At 35.4% G+C, this 20,665-nt stretch overlaps 1 protein-coding gene across 3 annotated transcripts; it reads left to right on the plus strand.

Annotated features, from left to right (window-relative positions):
- Positions 1 to 2,375: 2,375 nt before the first annotated feature.
- Positions 2,376 to 20,064, plus strand: abcd4 (ATP-binding cassette, sub-family D (ALD), member 4). 3 transcript variants are annotated; one of them, XM_036592289.1, is made up of 20 exons: positions 2,376 to 2,751; positions 2,987 to 3,105; positions 3,973 to 4,100; positions 4,574 to 4,713; positions 4,881 to 4,997; positions 6,211 to 6,336; positions 6,911 to 6,961; positions 7,186 to 7,280; positions 8,455 to 8,576; positions 11,430 to 11,521; positions 12,020 to 12,109; positions 12,539 to 12,744; positions 13,714 to 13,805; positions 13,985 to 14,021; positions 14,102 to 14,151; positions 14,316 to 14,368; positions 14,468 to 14,544; positions 14,811 to 14,926; positions 17,208 to 17,306; positions 18,756 to 20,064. In XM_036592289.1, the coding sequence occupies exons 1-19, from the start codon at positions 2,720 to 2,722 to the stop codon at positions 17,274 to 17,276; spliced, it is 1,812 nt and encodes a 603-aa protein (XP_036448182.1). In that variant the 5' UTR covers positions 2,376 to 2,719; the 3' UTR covers positions 17,277 to 17,306; positions 18,756 to 20,064. The 3 variants fall into 3 exon arrangements, with proteins under 3 accessions (XP_036448182.1, XP_036448174.1, XP_036448190.1); XM_036592281.1 differs by lacking the exon at positions 18,756 to 20,064 and having other exon boundaries at positions 17,208 to 17,781; XM_036592297.1 differs by lacking the exon at positions 18,756 to 20,064 and having other exon boundaries at positions 8,527 to 8,576; positions 17,208 to 17,781.
- The last annotated feature ends 601 nt before the right edge of the window (positions 20,065 to 20,665 follow it).

Below are 20,665 nucleotides of genomic sequence, written 5' to 3' on the forward strand. Positions count from 1 at the left end.
AGTGCTCCAACCTGAGAAAACTCTCTGTTTTTATTTTATTCATTATTTTTTATTTAACGTTTTCATTTACTTCAGTGACTGTAAGTTTTTATTTAGCAAAACCAAAAGTCTTTAGATGTAAAAACATTTAATTGTACAAAATGTGCAAAGCATTTACGATAACATCAAGGAAAAACACACACATTGACCAGCCACTCAGTTAAATACATTTACTTTGCATCTATGGTCATTGTACATTTTAACAGCCCCACTTACCTTATTGGAGAATGTTGTAGTTCTACAGTTTCAGACTGTAGTTCATCTGATTCTCTGCAAAATTTTTTATCCCTTTTCACTCTGGTCTTCAATAGTCAGGACCCCCCACAGGACCACCAGAGAGCAGATATTATTTGGGTGGTGGATCATTCTCAGCACTGCAGTGACACTGGTGTATTTGTGTACTACTACTATTACACATGAAAATGGGGGGTAGAACTGCATATATCAATAAAATATACCAAACCGCGTTTGTGAACGTTTTCACAAATCAGGTAATGGCTAAAACAAGTGAAATATCATTGCTACTGTCAGTGTACATGGCATGTTGAGTCAAGCTCTCCAAATATTCAGCTTTTTATTGCCAAAACTGATCAAGAAAGGAATGATAGACATAAATGTTTTTGTGAAATGTTTTACAAATCAGGAAAGTTAATTTGAGTGTGCTGTGATCTTTATACTTGTTTAGTTATTAAAGTTTTGTACACTAATGATCTATATTTGCCACCAAAAGCTGAACTACTGTGTTATTACACATGGAAATGGGAGTAGAACTGCATAAATCACTCAAATATACCAAACCGTGTTTGTGAAAGTTTTCTCAAATCAGAAAAGTTCATTTGAGTGTGCTGTTATCTTTATACTTGATCAGTTATTAAAGTTATACGCAGTAATGACCTATATTTGCTGCAAAAAGCTGAACTACTGTGTTATTACACATGAAAATTAGAGTAGAACTGCATAAATTACTCAAATATACAAAACCATGTTTGTGAAAGTTTTCACAAATCAGGTAATGGCTAAAACAAGTGAAATATCATTGCTACTGTAAGTATACATGGCGTTACAGAGCCAAGCCCTCCAAATATTCAGCTTGTATCGCCAAAACTGATCAACAAAGGAATGATAGACATAAATGTATTTGTGAAAGTTTTCACAAATTAGAAAAGTTAATATTAGTGTGCTGTCATCTTTATACATAATCAGTTATTAAAGTTATACGCACTAATGATATATATTTGCCGCCAAAAGCTGAACTGCTGTGCTATTACACATGAAAATGGGAGTAGAACTGCATAAATTACTCAAATATACAAAACCATGTTTGTGAAAGATTTCACAAATCAGATGATAACCAAAATTGCATGACTTTAATAGTGTATGCATGCATAGCGTGATCATTATAGTGTATATATTTTAAATTGTGTTAAAAACACATTTTTCAGCTTTTTTTGAGCAACAGCTTTTTAATCAATAACTGACAAATAATTCTAGCCTGCTTTCATCCTTACATGTATATTACTGTGTCAATGTTTGGGTAAATGATAGAAATATCCTATTTTTTATGCATGCTATTGGAAATAGACCTGTATAAAATAATAAAATATGACAAAATCCGAATATTTTTACAAATCAAGTAATATATACAACAAGAGAATTTGCAAGGTTACTGATAATGTTTGTATGTGGAATTAAACTGCGAAGTCAGATAGTCTTATTCTTAAGGAGATACAGCTGTATGTAGCAATCAAACACTGCGAGCTCCATTTGTGAATTTTTTCACAAATCGAGCTCTGCTTAATCAAACACACTTCCATAGATTTTGAAGTCATTTGTGTTGAAAATCACTTGCCGAGGTCAAAAACCGCTCATATTTCACTTACTCTTACTTTCCGTGCTCGCGGTCTGCACAGGCCACGGACGGGCAAAATAAGAACTGAATTTTTTCACAAATCGACCTGGTCAGTCTGAACCTGGTTTCATTCATCTGAGAGCTTTTGAAGTTATATGCTTTAGAAAGTAAAACTCTGATGTGTTATATTGGCGGATTTTGGCGTGGAACATGACGTCACCTGAATTCACAAATCAGGACTAACAAAGCGCACCAGTGTTTGTGGATGCACGTTACTGAGTTATAGCCGGTAGAAATCCGAATCGCTAACCACAAGCCAACTTTACTGCGGTTGTCTACCGTAATTTTTTTAGGCAGCTGACATGTAGATCCATATGGCCTCCAGAACCGGTCATATATGAAGATGAGATTCATCTATTCGGTGTAGTACAGCAGGGGGCAGTAGAACGCGTTGCTCTCAGCGCTCTCAGTTCAAAGCAGAAGAAGAACGTGGGTTGACATCATTCGGTGTTTACATTTTGTAGTAGAAAGTCTTAAACTCTGTTTTCAAAATGCCATTCGTTGTAAGTGACTTTTGGGTTGACTGGGCACACAGGGGCAACGAAGTCTGACATTAACGTCTTATTTGTTTCTTAGTTTTTGAACACTTGACACAGGAACAGTGAGGTTGCCGTGGGTAATGTTTGCCCGTTGTCACGTGCTGTGTGAGACTTTAGACCCGGAGCCTAATGAAGTAGCTTAGCTAAGATTAATTGAAAACCCCTGAGTGTTATTCTAGTTCTCGAATGACTGTTCGTTTCACAGTAGGAGAAGTGTCTTTCATTCCTCCATATGATGCCATTGAGGAATACCGGTCTGAAAAGGTAGCTGCCAGTTTTAAACCTCACCCTGCAATAGTGGAGAACGTACTGCGCAGCTGGAGGGTCGCGATTAAACTGAACGAATAACCTGTCATCATTACTTCTACTTACTTACGTGGTCATCGTAATATTCATTAATAATTCATTCCAGTCATTTTGAGCCAACAGGGAACTTGGCTAATTTGCATATCATGTGCCCTTTCTTTTAACACTGGCTTTAAAATCTTTACCATTTCAGACCAAAACTGGACTGGAAGTTTCTGCAGAGGTTCTACAGCATTCTGAAAATTCTTTTTCCAAGCTGGTCAAACCAGAACGTGCTAATGTTTGGGACACTACTTGGAGTCACTATTTTAGGTAAAAAAAAAAATCAAGTATTATTATTATTATTATGGTTATTATTATTATTATTATGGTTATTATTGTTGTTGTTATGGATTATTAGAATGTGTCTTAATTATGATGTTAAATATTTAGAGAGTTTATTCTTGGGAGTAACAACAGTGTGCTAAATGTAAACTGGATCAGGAACTGGTTTAGCAGTCTACTGTACATCACTTACTGTAAAAGTTCTTTTTCATGGTCAGGCTTAAATCAGTATTTAACAGTATGCTGTTGTTTTATTTACCTAATGTAGTCCATGCCCTCACAAAATAAAAGAAGTTTTCTTTTGTGTGAAATATTTTCTTTTGTATGAGGGCTATTGCTTGTGGGGAGTAAGTAATGTGGGTTGCTTTTTGTTTATTTAGTTGTCTAAGGGTTAGTAGACCTATTACATTAAAAAACAGTCATAATTCAACCTCACTTTAGTCCTTAGCATAAACAAGGCTGAAATATGTTAATGATGATTTATGTTAATGACATCTGTTCTGATTGACTGCACTGTATTGGACCTTATACATGAACCAGCTTTGGCTTAAGCGCTCATTATCATCATTAACTTCATTGTCAATGGGCTGAGCTAAACTCTTGTAGGTTTAAAAAGAGGATATGTGTAAATAGTTTTGTGACATCACAAAAACAGTGAATTCAGAACAGCTGTTTTTAATAAAATTAGCCAAAAAGTATTAATACAGTATTTTAAACTACTGCTTATCCGTATTGCTGATAACATGTAATTTGTGCTGTTGTTATCACTTTATCAGTTCAATTTCATATATTAAAACTTAAAAAAGCCCGTTTTTGACAGTGTATCTTCACTGAAAATCTTTTTCCCCCTGTTAGTTCAACTGGTGATTTATCAGGTGGGTCTTATTCCAAGCCAGTTCTACAGTGTCTTGTCTCAGAAGAACTATGGCAAGTTTCAAGAGTTGGTGTCATTTGCCATTCTCCTTATCCTTATCAACTCTGTTGTAAGTTACCTTTACCCATTATCTCTCATTATTTTTTTAAATCTACACAAAACAGCCTCATTTGATGTAGAAAGTGTGATTTAAAATTCTCATGTGGGAATTTGTTAATTTGGATATCAGTGAGAATTGCTTATCGTGCCGGTAGTTGTTGTCTGAGGTCATAATGGTCAGCATAATGCATTATGGCATTTAGTCCATAGGTTGATTTTTTTTTCAGAGTTCACGTTTCCTAGGATAAAATATATTGATACAGATTGTACAGTAGAATTCTGCTATTAGGGAAGTGGGTCACATGCCATGCCCAAACAGCAGTGTTCGATTGTTTTCTATATCCAACAATGTAGCTTTAGCTTGAAGTCTACAAAGTCATGTTTGAAACCCAAATATAGCACAAATCAGATTATTAGGAAGCATTTTTTAGGGTTTCCAAAACTAGGATTATTTTGTATTCAGGTCTTCATCTGTTTTTTCAGTTGAAAAGTGTTGAACAGTACATCTGTAGTCTCCTGTATGTGAGCTGGAGGAAGTCTTTAACAGAGGACCTTCATAGAGATTACTTCTGGGGACGAGTGTACTACACCCTCAATGTACTCCAGAAGGACATTGATAACCCGTAAAGTGTTTCTTTTCAAAGATTTAATTAATGAAATTCTTGCAAATAATGATGCTGGACTGTTCTCTGTACAGATGCATGCTTGAACCTGCTATATCAGTGTAAGTGGATTAGAAATTGTATGTGTGTGTTTGTCCATATGTATGGGTGCATACTTGTTTACAAAGAGACCAGCGGATCAGTCAGGATGCAGAGAGACTCTGTAAGCAGCTGAGCACTATGGCCAGTAGGCTCGTCATATCCCCCTTCACTATCTCATACTACACCTTACAGTGCTTCAACAAGTGAGTGTGAATTTGTGTGTAACTGCTGTCATAGTGCTTTTGCCACTGCCGCAGATACTGCAAACCTTTAATTTTGGGTTTATATATAGATTTCATCGATACTAAAACTTTGTGTAGCAACTAATGTCTAAAACTCTGTTCATAAATATGTGGACATTTCAAAAAAGGTTTTTTTTTTCATATTTTTACATTTGCATGGTCTCCCACCCATACAAAAACACTCTTTCAGGTCACTAAAAATGGAGCTTTATGAAAGTGCTCTCCAGATTTTTGGAAAGCTATCCAGCATTTTTATGTGGATAGGCAAAATGTAGCTTTTTTAAATCTTTCTTTGAGATTTTTAAAAAATATGGCAGACAACCGAGTTGTTTCTGTGTGCTTGACAATTTGAGGGTTGATAAAGTTTATTGCTTATTACTGAATTTAGCTTTTCATCACACTGTAATGCAGTGGTGTCTGAATGTCCTAACAAAGCCACTGGCTGTATCCGAATAGTTTAATGAAACTTGCCTGATCTGGAGACCATGGCCTCACTAAGTGTATTGGCAACTATGTTTAAAAAAATATCTGCCTATGAGTGGACGAGGGCTAAAAGTACAATGCTCAAACATGCTCAGAAGCTTTATTACTTTACAGCAAGATACGACGCAACTTACACAAAAATGCACAACTTAATTTTTTTATGGACTATAATGATGGAATTGTAATTCTGCTATAGAAAAGCATGTCATTCTTATGTTAACATCATGCTTTAGAAGTCTACTTTAAATCATGTAATTTGATTTGCTTTGCTTTACATTATATTGTGCTACAAGATATTCTGTGATCATTTTTTGTCTAGATTTGTGATGGAATCTAATCTGTGCCATTTCTAGGTTTAAATGTCATCGAGATTTATTTTTATAGCACTATTCACAGCGTTGCGTTGTCACAAAGCAGCTTTACAGAAAATCCGGGTCCAAGTCCCAAATGAGCAAGCCAAGGATGGCTCCTTTGGCATCCCCTTATGCATATGTTTTATGCTTTAATTTCTAAACCGATCCTTAATCTTTTTGTGCATGGTCCTCCATGGAGATTTGCATTCTGAAAACAAATATTTATCTTATATTAGTAATCAAAGCTATCAGTTTGCTTCAGATTGTCTTGTAGTTGGAAGCACTTCACACTGCAAGGAATTTACATGTTTATGTTTTCTTTTCTCTCCTTTATTCAGCACTGGTTGGATCGGACTACTTAGTATTTTTGGCTACTTTGTGATAGGGACAGTTGCCAACAAGATCCTGATGGGACCCATTGTGTCCACCCTGATTGAACAAGAAAAGCTAGAAGGAGACTTCAGGTAGATCAGTACTGAAAAAATCTTTATCCACTTTGTGCTGAGAGAGTCTCACAAGAAAAAAATGTACATTGTGTTACTCATTTAGAGCAGGGGTTCCCAATTTCAGTCCTGGCAATTTGTTTTCCCTGCTTTGCACACCTGACCCAGCACACGAGGAGCTTGTTAATTAGTTAATAAGTTAAAGTTTAAATTATCTAAAGCAGATCATTTCCTGCATTGCTTAGTCACTTTCACATCTGTGTTGCACAATTCACTTATTATTCACTGATTATTCACTGACAACTACAACAAATCACAGGAAATTAAAGGTACAATTATGACTGTTGTCACATCCATTGAGAAAGATAAAAGTAAACACTAATGTATTAAATACTTTATACTAACGCAGTTCCAGCCTAGATGCAACCTTTTATTTAGAACTGATACAGCCATGTTTCTGGTAAAACGCTGACATGATCAGAACACTATCTTTGTTATTCTAATGTCAAGAATTTGCTTAGGAGGAGAAAAAAACTTTGTTTTCAAAATCTACTTTAGTCTCATCTGTGACTTTTATGGCTTTATATCCCATCAGATTCAAGCACATGCAGATCAGAGTCAATGCAGAATCAGCAGCATTCTATAGGTCAGTCTGTCATGTGCCATCAGGTCTGTGGTCATTTCTTACCTGTGTTGTTATGCAGATTGCTGTGGTTATTAAACACACGGTTTGTCACCTTTAAAAAAAGCTACTGTCCAAACACAATCTTTCTTGAAGATGTCTTCTGCTTTCTTGACATTCAGTGACAGTAGTGGCCTTAAGCATTTAACGCCAGTCAAGTACAAGTCTCTTCTTTTGCCCAAATTTAGGGCAGGCAAGGTGGAGCATGTGCGGACAGACTGGAGACTTCAAAGTCTCTTACACACACAGAGGAGTCTGATGAACAAGGAACTCTGGCTTTACAGTAAGTCTCAATCTTTGTCTATGTTTCTTCCCCCTGCCAGTCCCAGGGAAAATTTTTAAATAATTAAAAATGTGATGATACCAAATGATACCAAAGTTGAGTGTTATGTTAAACATCCAGCAAAGTTTAATTAAAAAAAAAAAAGCTAGAAATATTCTATGATTCTAAAATTCCGTATTCTGATAAGCCCACTTAATTGACTAGTGATTCACTTTGTCTAGGATTCTTAGCCTGTTACACCTCTTAAGCGGAACTCTGCACAATGGTATAACCGTTGAGAGTTAGGATTGTTTAACCCTACGTATATGATCTTACCAAATCTGGTTTCAAGAATCAGACAGAATGTCTGCAAAAGCAAACCTGCATTCGCAGATTCTGACAGAATTGTAGGCTACGCTTGGTAGGATAGATTTCACTCACTAGCTTGCTTATATTAAAAAGCAAGTGAGGCTTCAGACATTCAGGAATGCATAGTTTTGCAAAAAAGCTAAAAATGTGGAAGGGACAAGTGACCATGGTCTTGTGATTGGAGAGTAAAGCTTACACTATATTTACTCAATATAATAATTTACATAGAAACATCTGGGGAATATGAGGAGAAATTCTGGTGCCATACATGTAGACACTGAAAAGTTCTTAATTTGGCTGACTTAAGACATGTTTAGTGTTCATAGGGCTTTTATGGTTGCTTTGAGACACTTCCAAAGGAAACTGCAAACATTCACTACCATGAATGTAATACTTTTTGAAGTGCCTTGTTTCCTGTTGCCAAATACTGCAGTCATTATGAGGTATATGTGTATATACAGTACTGTGCAAAAGTCTTATGCCTCTAAGCAAGTTTTTTTTAACTATTCATCCTGGCGGTAGTGTTTTTGGCAGGAAGAACACTGTATACAATAAACATTCTTCAGTAGAAAGAAATCTGAATTTTTTTCCCTGATTAGGCAAACCAGGTATTAGATTATAATAAAATTACTGGGCACACACACTGACAGACATAAAATCACTCCTTTAGTATTTGTTTTAATATTAATATTTCTGAGCAAAAAACTGCTCAGATAAACAGCTTTTTAAATAATTTCCTCATGTGCCGAAAACGTTTGTATGGTACTGTATATTACCTTATGTACATCTTAAGCTTATTTTGTTACACTGTCTCTTTAATACACAGTTGGAGTGAACACGTTCGACTATCTGGGAAGCATCCTTAGCTACGTCGTCATTGCAATCCCTGTCTTTGCAGGTGTCTATGATGGTATGACCCCTGGTGAGCTCAGCTCTCTTGTCAGCAAGGTCAGATTTTTTTTAATATTGGCAGAAGCATTGCTTAAAACCCCCATAAGGATTTTTGAGAATACAATTGTGAGAAAAAGTTTGTGAACCTAAAATGTGATTTGGTTTTCTTCTAAGTCATAACAGTTCATTGGTTCCTCAGTGATTGTAGGCTTTCCTGATGTAGTAAAGCAACTCCATACAATTATGCTCCCTCCACACTTTACACTCACATCTGTCTCTCATTGGGTTCTTTGTCATTTGTTTAAATATTGTACATGGTGCCCTTATGGTGATCTTTGAATGATGCACACAGTGCAGTTTTTGTAAACCGTCTGTGTGACTGTGGATGAATGGATGCCTTAATCTTTAGAAATGCTTTTGTCTTTCCAGCATTTTGAGCTTCAGTTTTATCCAGATTCAATTTTATTTACAGGTCATATACAGGTTATACTAAATAAGACTCTTGTATATCTTCAGGTGTCTTTGAACTACCTTTCTGCCCTATGTAACTACCTCATACTTAGAGAATTTTCCAATTTACTTTTCTTTTTACATTAATGCATTTCAGTGTAAGTTAGCTTGACTGTCTAGTAACTATCCTTTTAACCAAAATGATTAAATAGCCCTTTGGAGATACACTTTGGTACCTCACACTTATTCAGTTAACAGCTAGAACCTGTTGGGCATATTAGTGCAGTTTGGTTAAACGGTCTTGGAACATTATATCATGTTACCAAAAATATTGACCTACTACTTTGTACCTCATACTTACCTGTTTAATGCCTTTAATACTCTTTAGGATACTGTCAAAGAAAGTGTTACTGCTTGTTTAAACATTTGTTCAAGATGTGACGGTAAAATGTTTTGGGTTATTAAATGTTGTGTGATTTTATCATGACTTGGATGAAAGTCGGATCAGGTATTTTATGAGCATTTATGCAGAAATCTTGTTAATTCCAGTATTTTTTCTCTAATTATTTGGCCTGGGCAGGTTGCCATATGGGTGATGTTTTTCATGGCGTTTGGGGAGCTAGACTGTGGAGCCTCTGTCAGAAGTGAAGCCATCTGTTGTGAATTAGTTCTGAGGAATCACTATTATTTTTTTTTCCAGTCACATATTTGATGTACATGGTTTACATGGTACTCAATACAGTGCTCAGAAGTAGTCTTGGGACCCTTTTTAAGTACAGTCAAGTTTATTTATTACTTTCCAAGCTAAAGTTATCATTTATTCTTTTGTATGCATCAGAGAAGTTATATCAGCCAGCAGTAACAATGATGTCCGCTAACTGAAACTCAAAATAATCGCCATAATTAATTGAAAACTTGAGTAAAGCAAGAAAAAAAATACTCAAAACCTTATTGACACAAACATCTTTTTCATTTATCTAGGTTAGTATTTAATATTTTATTTAGGTTAGTATTTTGTTGCATTATTTACATTAGTATTTTGTTGCACATTCCTTCTTTTGGTTGATAGCTTTAAGAGATGAAGTGCATAAGTTTGCACAACTGATGCCCAGCCAGGCTTGTTGGATTTTCTCTTTTGAATTGAGTGAGTCAGGTTTTGAACTCATGTTTTTTCTTAACTTCATTACAATTTTTCATGCTTGATTTAGAAATGTAAAATCTATCTGTAATCTTTTTCATAGAAATTTTGTAACAAACAATTTTTTAAAATATTTTATTGAACTTTCGAGGTTAATATAAAAGACAATTAAAAAGGGTGATAATGAATAAACAGATTGAAAACGTATGTGAAAAAAAATAGGAAAAATAGGACTAAGGAAAAAGAATGGGTAAATAAATACATAAATAAATAAAATAATGTTTTACATCAATACATAGGTCAGTCTAAAGCACTACCATCACATATTTCAGTAAGACTGTGTCTGCTTATGAAAGAGTGATCAATAACTAGCCCATGAAGGAAGTTCTAGGGAGGACAAATTTTCTACATATTTGAAAAAAAGGATTCCAGATTTTTGAAAATCTCTGTAAGGAACCATTTTTATGCATCGGATTTTCTCCAGTTTCACAACACAGAGGACTTCTTTAGTCCGTGATGTGTAAGAGGGCGATATAGAAGATTTACATTTAATTAATATTAATCACCTAGCAAGAAGAGTGATAAAACATACAAAATCAGCCTCCAAAGATGAAAGGGATACTGATGGAGTCGCACCAAACAAGGCAATCATGGCACTGGGCTTGACTGGTTTTCCTAATATATCTGTAAAGGATTTAAATATTTCTATCCAATATGAGTACAAAGAGGGGCAGGACCAACATGTATGTACATGGGTCGCTGGAGCTTGGTGACATCAGTCACATGTATGATCTATATTGTTGTAGATCTTGGAGAGTCTGACTTTAGTGAAATGAAAGCGATGTATTATTTTACATTGCATGAGACCATGCTTTGCACAAATAGAAGATTTATGGACTTAGACAATTTTTTTGAAAGATTCAGAATTTGACATTTCAACAATATTCAAGTTTTCTGAGGCAATGATTTTTGAGTCAGATGTGTTAGATGGTGGCTTTGCAGGAGCAGCACTGGAGGTCTCTGGTTTAAATGGCATGTGAGTGCATTTGGACTAGTGTCCCTACATTGGTTTTGAAGTAAAATGAGGGGTTAAGTGAAAGTTGTCTAGTTCACTATTGTGCAGTTGGACCCAAATTATTGATTGATAAGTTATAATATAGCTGAAATTATGTACTTTTTAATATGGTAAAGCACAATTTCTGTAATGCATTAACAAATTAGAACAAAAACAAATGATGATAGAGATGTCCCAAGACATAAAAAAGAAAAACAACTTTTTTTTCTATTTATTTCTGCTTACTGTATCCCACATTTTTTTCCAGAATGCCTTTGTGTGCATATACCTGATTAACTGTTTCACGCAGCTCATAGACCTCTCCACTACAGTCTCAGATGTTGCAGGATACACCCACAGGTATTTTAGATGATGATGATGATGATGATGATGATATTGTCATCAGGGCCTTTCTAATGATTTTAAAAATTCCAGAACATTTTCATTACATTAAATGCTCTATAGAAATATCCTTAGTATATTATTCTGTATACTGAGATTCTGTATGCATATGACTCATTTATATTTTAATACATGTATGACTACTGTCACACCAGATGTGAAAGACAAAAATGTGGTTGTGCAGCCCCATAATATTATGTACTGAAGAGCTGATGCTCATGTTGTAGCTAGTTTAGCTGTATTAATCATAGCAGTCTTCTCATTGTCATAGTCTTCTCATTGTCTTCTCATAGTAAATAACATCAAGATTTGAGTGTTTATCATATCTCTTAAAAGAAAAGAAGAAATACAATCACGCTGATTATTAGTCTCTAATATGACTTAAGCTTAAGCACAATTGCTGTCTAGAAATATTGACTTCAGTCTTATTTGATGTATTTTTTTTGTTTTGTACAGAATTGGAGAGTTAAGGGAAGTGATAAGCGATATTGGCAGGAAACAGTGTGATTGCGATCCTGCGCTGGGGGAGGCATATAACTTTGACAGGTATAAAATACCCAAATATTTTATCAGGTGTATGTGTTTGTTGGGTGTTAGTTTTTGCTTTTTGGGATTCCTTTTGGTCTAAAATAAAATACTAGCACTCCAAAGTGAGGAGATGTGACCAAATGAAATGTGGTATAGATACTATCATCAGTGTAACATAATGAATTTAAACAAAAAACAGTAACATATGAAGACTGTCATAATTACCTTCTGAACTGGTCTCTTTTACAGAGCCTGATGGACCCATTTATATGCACTCATGTATATAGGTGTGTCTATCAGGCTCTGTAAAAGAGACCAGTTCAGAGGGTAATTATGACAGTCTTGATATGTTACTGTGGTCACATGAGTGCACGTATGCTAGCTGCAATTAGTCAATTACATTTGTTTTGAAAGACCACATAATTACTTCTCATTTTTTTCAAATAGCGACGGGGAATTCCTGAACTTCTCCAGTGACACTGCTTTTGTGCTACAGCAGCTGTCCTATAAGTGTCCTCTCTCTGAGGAACTGCTGGTTAAAGAGCTGAGCCTCAAGATTTGCCAGGGTACACACCTCCTGCTGGTGGGCAACACTGGTACAGGGAAAACCTCTCTACTCAGGGTTCTCAACCGATTGTGGGAACCTTCTAATGGTGAGATAAATATTTATACACATCTACACTAATTCTCAGGTTTATTACCATACCTTACCACGTAGGTGCACTTTGTAGGTTTACAGTTGCTGACTGTTTATCAGCCAACCTTGGTTTAGTCAAGTGGTCTTTGTCATTCCTCTGTATTCCTCAATATTTTTGGAACAAAAAGTCATTCCTGTGGTCTGTCAGTGGAAGGGGACCGGATGTTTTTGGTCTATTCTCAACCTGGCAATAACACTGAGGTGTATAAAATGCCAGCTGTGCTGCTGTGCTTGATACACTCGTACAAGCATCGCGCACTACCATGTCACTACCAAGCTGGGCTTGGTTGTACCTAATAAACTGCTACATTGCAACTCAGTGCATTGTAGGTTAGATGCTCTAATTTTTAACTACAAAAGGAAAGGATCTAATTCTAGCTTTCATCAAATTATTTTATATGATCTTTTTACTTAGACCTATTATTTCCACTTTGCTATGTATAAGCAAATTCTAATATATTATAAATAAATATTTGCTAATATTTTGAAGGTGAGCTATATTTATCTACTTTGAAAGAGGGGAGCTTAATACTAATTTTCCTCATTTTGGGGTATTACTTAATTTCTAGGCTCATATGCGTCTGATACAAATCTGCATTATAGACATTGCTGAATTAATTTTCATCAAATAACTGCTTTTTAAAGATGATTTATAGGTCCAGATTAAGATCATTTGACAACAACACACTACACACTTGCTGGCATATGCATGTAAACATAAGTATACATGTACCATAAATGCAAACCTTTGAGACTGTGCCAGCAAGAAATGGCTTTCATGTATGGTGGAGATCCAAAATATCTTGTAGACTGTATAGAAATATGTAAAATATATAGGGGTCTTCTTACTTCTCATATTAAGGATTCATTAGAAAACTTTTTATTACGTTCTGTGACCATTAAGTTCCTGTGTCCTCATTCTCAGGTTCTGTTGCGATGACCGCATTTTTTGGCCCAAGGGGCATCCTCTTTTTGCCACAGAAACCCTACCTGACTGATGGCACACTCCGAGAACAGGTGAGATACTCCAAACTTTTTCTAGGGAACTCGTTATCATCCACTAATCTACCTCAAGGGGAGAGTAAACTAAGCTTTTGTAGGAATTCTGTAGAATTCTGTCTTTTGTAGAACTGGCAAATTAAATATGAACTGTATGAATTTTGGTAAATTTACCGGCCTTTTTTATTGGCCTGAAGGTGATCTACCCTTTGAAAGACATTTATCCAGCAGCAGGTAAGACTGAATCTCATCAAAATGTTTGAATGTGATGAAGTTGATTACAAGTTTCAGCCTGATGGTTTTCTGTTTCACAGGTTCTGTTGATGATGAGAGAATTCTTCAGTACCTTGAACTGGCTGGGGTGGTAAGCATTCACATTGACTTTTTTTTTTTTGATTTTCTGGGGCTTAATTTTAGTAGGATAGGCCAGGATAAGATCACATGTGTATTTTGCTTGCTGTTAAATCTGCAGTTTTGCAGTGATACAAAAAATGTTGTAATCACGGTAAGTTTGGTCCTATATTTCAGTCCAGTCTTGTAAAGAGAACAGGAGGACTGGATGAGAAAGTGGACTGGAACTGGTGAGCTTTGGCTGGTTAATCTCAGTAAGCTGATTATAGTAAAGATAATATGTTAGTAACAAGTTGTTATATTTATAAAGATTGTTACCCTCATCACAGGTATGATGTCTTATCACCAGGAGAAATGCAGAGACTCTGCTTTGCTAGGTTGTTCTACCTACAGCCAAAATTTGCAGGTCAGTAATATTGAGTGCTTATGAATCTTATTTTACATAATGTATCATCTGCAGTACATTCAGAGATGTTGGGTTTACCTAATTTAACTCATTAAGAGTGTTTGTGACTAGTGTTAGGCAGATCAACTGCCTCAGCTCATCTGTAGAAGCTGGCTCTTTTGGCTCCCTGTTGGCTCTTCATTTATTTATTTCTTTATTTTCCAAAGGGTTAGACAGATTTAATTTTTCACCTCATTTTTCTTTGTTGCTATGCTGGCTTATATCAGTGCTGGATGAAGCCACCAGTGCTCTGACAGAAGAAGCAGAGGGACAGCTGTACAGGACTTGTAAACAGCTGGGCATGACTCTTGTTAGCCTAGGTCACCGCAGTAGTCTGGAGAAGGTATGAAGTTCTTACTTATTTGTATTCTAAAAATGTGGCCACGACTGGAAAAGTTACTGCCTTCAGTTTTCCGATGAAAGGTGTTTTATAGCGAGTATCGAAGTATTAAAATTATAGTTGGTATGAAAATGTTGTTGGTATTTGGTAGCTTGGCTTCTTGACTTGTTTAGGCACTAATGTTTCTAAGCAGTTAACATTCGTGGATGTTATTCTAAATCTTTGCATGCGATGGCTTTGAAATTATGTTAAGTAGTATTAATTTACAGATGACAAGTTAACTGAAATAACAAATGTCAAAGCAGTCAAACATCCTGTGGATGTTTGCAGTCTTCTGTACCTAAATGTACAACCCCATTTCCAAAAATGTTGGGACGCTGTGAAAAATGTAAATAAAACAAAATGCAATGATGTGCAAATTGATTAAACCCTGAAAATAGTACAAAGACAACATATCCAATGTTGAAACTGAGAAATTGTATTGTTTTTTGAAAAATATATGCCCATTTTGAATTTGATGCTGACAAGACGTTCCCGTTGGGACGGGGCAACCCACTGCATGGGCTCAGACACACTTCTGAAAATCACTGTCTGTAAAAACAGTTCATCACTGCATCCACAAATGTAAGTTGAAACTCTAAAACGCAAAGAACAAACCATATATAAACAGGATCCAGAAACGCTGCCACCTTCTCTGGGTCTGAGCTCACTTAAAATGGACTGAGGGGAAGTGTAAAAATGTCCTGTGGTCTGACAAATCAAAATTTGAAGTTCTTTTTGGAAATCATGGACACTGTGTCCTCCGGGCTAAAGACGACTCAGCTTGTTATCAGTGCCCAGTTCAAAAGCCAGTATTCATGATGGTATAGGGGTGCATTAGTACACATGGCATGGGTGATGTGCACATCTGTGAAGGCACCATTAATGCTGAACAATATACACATGTTTTGGCAACATATGCTGCCATCCAGACGATGTCTTTTTCAGAGAATTCAGCAAGATAATGTCAAACCACATTCTGCATGTATTACAGCAGCATGGCTCTGTAGTAAAAGCATCCAGGTGCTAATCTGGCCTGCCTGCAGTCCAGACCTGTCACCACTGATAACATTTGGCACATTATGGAATGAAAAATGTTAAGCAGCTAAAATCCTATACCAAAAAAGAATGGGAAAACATTTCACTTTCAAACTACAACAGTCGGTCTCTTCATGCCCCCATCCCAACTTTTTTGGAACGTGTTGTTGGCATCAAATTCAAAATGGGCATATATTTTTCAAAAAACAATAAATTTCTCAGTTTCAACATTTGATATGTTTGTAGTATTTTCCTTTAAAAATATGGTTTACATGATTTGCACATCATTGCATTCTATTTTTATTTACATTCTGCACAGTGTCCCAACTTTTTTGGAAATGGGGTTGTACTTTCTTGTTACGAAGGGTCAGGTGGCACACTGTAAAAAGAACTTCTGATAAAATGTAATGGAAATTTGAAAAGCCACGAGACTGTACTGTGCTTTATAAAATAGTGTAAATCTGTTAGGTCCGTTGGAATGCTGTTTGGTATTTGATAAAAAGAAACAACCATCTCCATCAGGCAAATTTAACCACACTCAGAATATACAACATTTCTGTATGATTTTAATTTGGAAGGAAACTCAGATTTTTGAGCTAAGGAGGGTTTTCACAAAAAAAAAAAAAAACACTCAAACAGTGCCTCAGATTTTGTCTTCCAGTGCATTCTTTCTGTGATTTAAGATGTAAGTGATGTAAGTGACTTTACAGTAAAAAATACCAATTATGCTCTTAGAGAGCATATTTGACCTCGCTCTCTCTGGGTAGGCAGAATGACCCTCCCTCTCTCTCCATCAGTCAGTGTGATGTTAGCCACTGCGGTTGTGTGTTAGCTTTTCCAAACATGTTGAGCTGTCCAATGACATTGCCTGAGTGGAAGTTAGCTAAGATGTGATGGATGGTTTTGGTGGAGTAAAAATCACAAAAGAAAAAAACAACTTAGTAGTCCTCAAAAATCATACGAAAGGTGCTCTACATAAAACTGTCTACATCACTAAATATTTACTATTACTCTTGGGCACAAATCATAAGAAAGAGAATGAATAGAAAATGGATAAACAGCTACATGTTTCTTTAAAAATCTTTTAAGCCATATGTTTGGTCAAGTCAGTTAGTGGATTATGAGGAAAAATGCATGAAATACAATTTTTTACAGTGAAGTTCGACATTTAATTTATATAAATGAAAATTCTCTACTGTCCTAACAGTACCATGATGTCATGCTGCGACTGTGTGGAGGCGGTCAATGGGAACTCACCAAATTAAAAACGGAGTGAATCTCAGGACTTGCTTAGCCAAAATGAATGGTATTTTGCCAAATCAGAAGGAATATTTTATTAGACTAGAGCTTCAGTCTGAAGCCTGAGGTTTCCACCCTGACATTTTTTATATTGTTTTTTTTACAATGTTCTCAGTGTACCACTATATATGTATGTGTGTACACACACATCCTTTGTATTTGCCCAAAACATCAAGATCTTTTTCTGATGTGGAAAATGACTTGTGTATCAGACTAAAAAGTATTGCCATATGTATTTGAAAACCTTATATTTACAAAACATTTCAAGGGGTGAGAATTTTCACTAATAGTCATTATACTTGGGTACAAGGACATTAAATTAACTGATAAGTAAACAAACAAAACTGTTTTTTAGCTTTAGACAAGTATAGCAAATGTAGAGAATTTAATGGGTAACTTTTTTGGAACGTGTTGTTGGCATCAAATTCAAAATGGGCATATATTTTTCAAAAAACAATAAATTTCTCAGTTTCAACATTTGATATGTTTGTAGTATTTTCCTTTAAAAATATGGTTTACATGATTTGCACATCATTGCATTCTATTTTTATTTACATTCTGCACAGTGTCCCAACTTTTTTGGAAATGGGGTTGTACTTGCTTGTTACGAAGGGTCAGGTGGCACACTGTAAAAAGAACTTCTGATAAAATGTAATGGAAATTTGAAAAGCCACGAGACTGTACTGTGCTTTATAAAATAGTGTAAATCTGTTAGGTCCGTTGGAATGCTGTTTGGTATTTGATAAAAAGAAACAACCATCTCCATCAGGCAAATTTAACCACACTCAGAATATACAACATTTCTGTATGATTTTAATTTGGAAGGAAACTCAGATTTTTGAGCTAAGGAGGGTTTTCACACACACTCAAACAGTGCCTCAGATTTTGTCTTCCAGTGCATTCTTTCTGTGATTTAAGATGTAAGTGATGTAAGTGACTTTACAGTAAAAAATACCAATTATGCTCTTAGAGAGCATATTTGACCTCGCTCTCTCTGGGTAGGCAGAATGACCCTCCCTCTCTCTCCATCAGTCAGTGTGATGTTAGCCACTGCGGTTGTGTGTTAGCTTTTCCAAACATGTTGAGCTGTCCAATGACATTGCCTGAGTGGAAGTTAGCTAAGATGTGATGGATGGTTTTGGTGGGGTAAAAATCACAAAAGAAAAAAACAACTTAGTAGTCCTCAAAAATCATACGAAAGGTGCTCTACATAAAACTGTCTACATCACTAAATATTTACTATTACTCTTGGGCACAAATCATTAGAAAGAGAATGAATAGAAAATGGATAAACAGCTACATGTTTCTTTAAAAATCTTTTAAGCCATGTGTTTGGTCAAGTCAGTTAGTGGATTATGAGGAAAAATGCATGAAATACAATTTTTTACAGTGAAGTTCGACATTTAATTTATATAAATGAAAATTCTCTACTGTCCTTTTTTTTTTTTTTTAACAGTACCATGATGTCATGCTGCGACTGTGTGGAGGCGGTCAATGGGAACTCATCAATTAAAAACGGAGTGAATCTCAGGACTTGCTTAGCCAAAATGAATGGTATTTTGCCAAATCAGAAGGAATATTTTATCAGACTAGAGCTTCAGTCTGAAGCCTGAGGTTTCCACCCTGACATTTTTTATATTGTTTTTTTTACAATGTTCTCAGTGTACCACTATATATGTATGTGTGTACACACACATCCTTTGTATTTGCCCAAAACATCAAGATCTTTTTCTGATGTGGAAAATGACACTTAGTATCAGACTAAAAAGTATTGCCATATGTATTTGAAAACCTTATATTTACAAAACATTTCAAGGGGTGAGAATTTTCACTAGTAGTCATTATACTTGGGTACAAGGACATTAAATTAACTGATAAGTAAACAAACAAAACTGTTTTTTAGCTTTAGACAAGTATAGCAAATGTAGAGAATTTAATGGGTAACAGCACCTTTCTAGTGCATTATCTTTGGCTTGTGCCTAAGGGTTGAGTGTATAGTTTTATAAATGATTTAGTATCTATACCTAACTTTTTGCATTTGTATAGTGCATACAGTTATTGTGCATCCTATCTTGTGAGTTTTATGCATATTTTTAAAATGTATATTTCATGTATTAACACATTTCATTTTTTAATGTCCACATCTAGTCTCTTTTGTAAATGCTTAATCTTAAATTGCTCGTTCATGATAAGGCAGAAAGTACAATCAAAACTGAATTTACATGAATACTCATTTGTAACTTCCAGTGCTTGATCTGAAGAGGGCAGTGTTTAACTTACACATTTATGACCTGAAGATGTATGATCAGCTACAAATCTCCAGTCAGGAAGTGTTGCCACTGGCAGGTCAGTTACCAGCACAGTAACAGCAACAGCAGTTCTTTGAACAACAGCTATAACTTAAGCTTAGTGCGGTGCTTGTTTCCCTGACTGTCTGTTAATAAATCTATAGGTGTACCTGGACTTGTCCTGGCTATGGGAAGGTAATATATGATACATATATAACATGATACATTATATGTGTTGTGTATCTTGTGAATTGCGGTGTTGCATTTTAAAAATAAGGATGAGGAGTGCAATGATTTTTAATGAAATCTTTTCAAATAATAAACTGTCCAAAAAAAAACCACATAGTTTTTATATGACAAAATTTAGATATATAAAACTATTGTGCCTACAGACTGAATAAAGTTTACAGAATTACTTTGGTTAGGACTTTCTCAACATTAAGTAGGCAAACATAAATAAATAAATTTAAACAAAAAGTTGTTGCTTTTTCATTATGTGAGCTGTCGATTTCTTAGCTGGACAGTTGAGTGCAGCATGCTGGGAATGTATATAGGAAGCTTCTCAGGAAGGTGTGGAAAAGATTTATAACCTCTGTGCACATGGGTCATTTTTATGTGTGCTCTAATGGATATTACTTTGGAAGACTGCATTGACAATCAGCAATAATAGTTCATTACACTGGGTCAGATTGTTGTCAGTATTAATATTATTATCATCTTCTGGGATGTGCACACTAATGTGGCCATAACAAATTGTTCAAATGTCAGGAATCAAAGCTATCATTTCATGTAATACAGATTTTATGTTAAGTATTATTCATCCAACAGTTTATTGTTCATTTCTGTGTTTTGTTTCACTTCTTCTCTATTTGGCCAATTACTAACTCAAAGTAGTGAAAAAAAAATGTACTCAGAAACATCACAGATTCAGAACATAAGGTGGATGTTGTTTGGCCTATGAAAATTGTTTTACAGTGCTAAATGGTCTATATTTATGATCATCTATAACAGTTTGAAAACACCGGTCAAATTACACGTTCAGCATGCTAGTAAAAAAAACATAAAATATAAAATATAC

This window comes from Colossoma macropomum, unplaced genomic scaffold, assembly GCF_904425465.1.
Source record: "Colossoma macropomum unplaced genomic scaffold, Colossoma_macropomum, whole genome shotgun sequence".
NCBI lineage: Eukaryota > Metazoa > Chordata > Actinopteri > Characiformes > Serrasalmidae > Colossoma > Colossoma macropomum.

What these genes read in the sequence shown, in the direction of transcription:
- abcd4 (XM_036592289.1), top strand. Translation starts at nt 2,720, where the DNA reads ATGATGCCATTGAGGAATACCGGTCTGAAAAG. An exon ending in GAATCAGCAGCATTCTATAG is followed by an intron (nt 6,962 to 7,185) that starts GTCAGTCTGTCA and finishes GCCCAAATTTAG; the next exon opens with GGCAGGCAAGGTGGAGCATG. An exon ending in GAGAAAGTGGACTGGAACTG is followed by an intron (nt 14,369 to 14,467) that starts GTGAGCTTTGGC and finishes CCCTCATCACAG; the next exon opens with GTATGATGTCTTATCACCAG.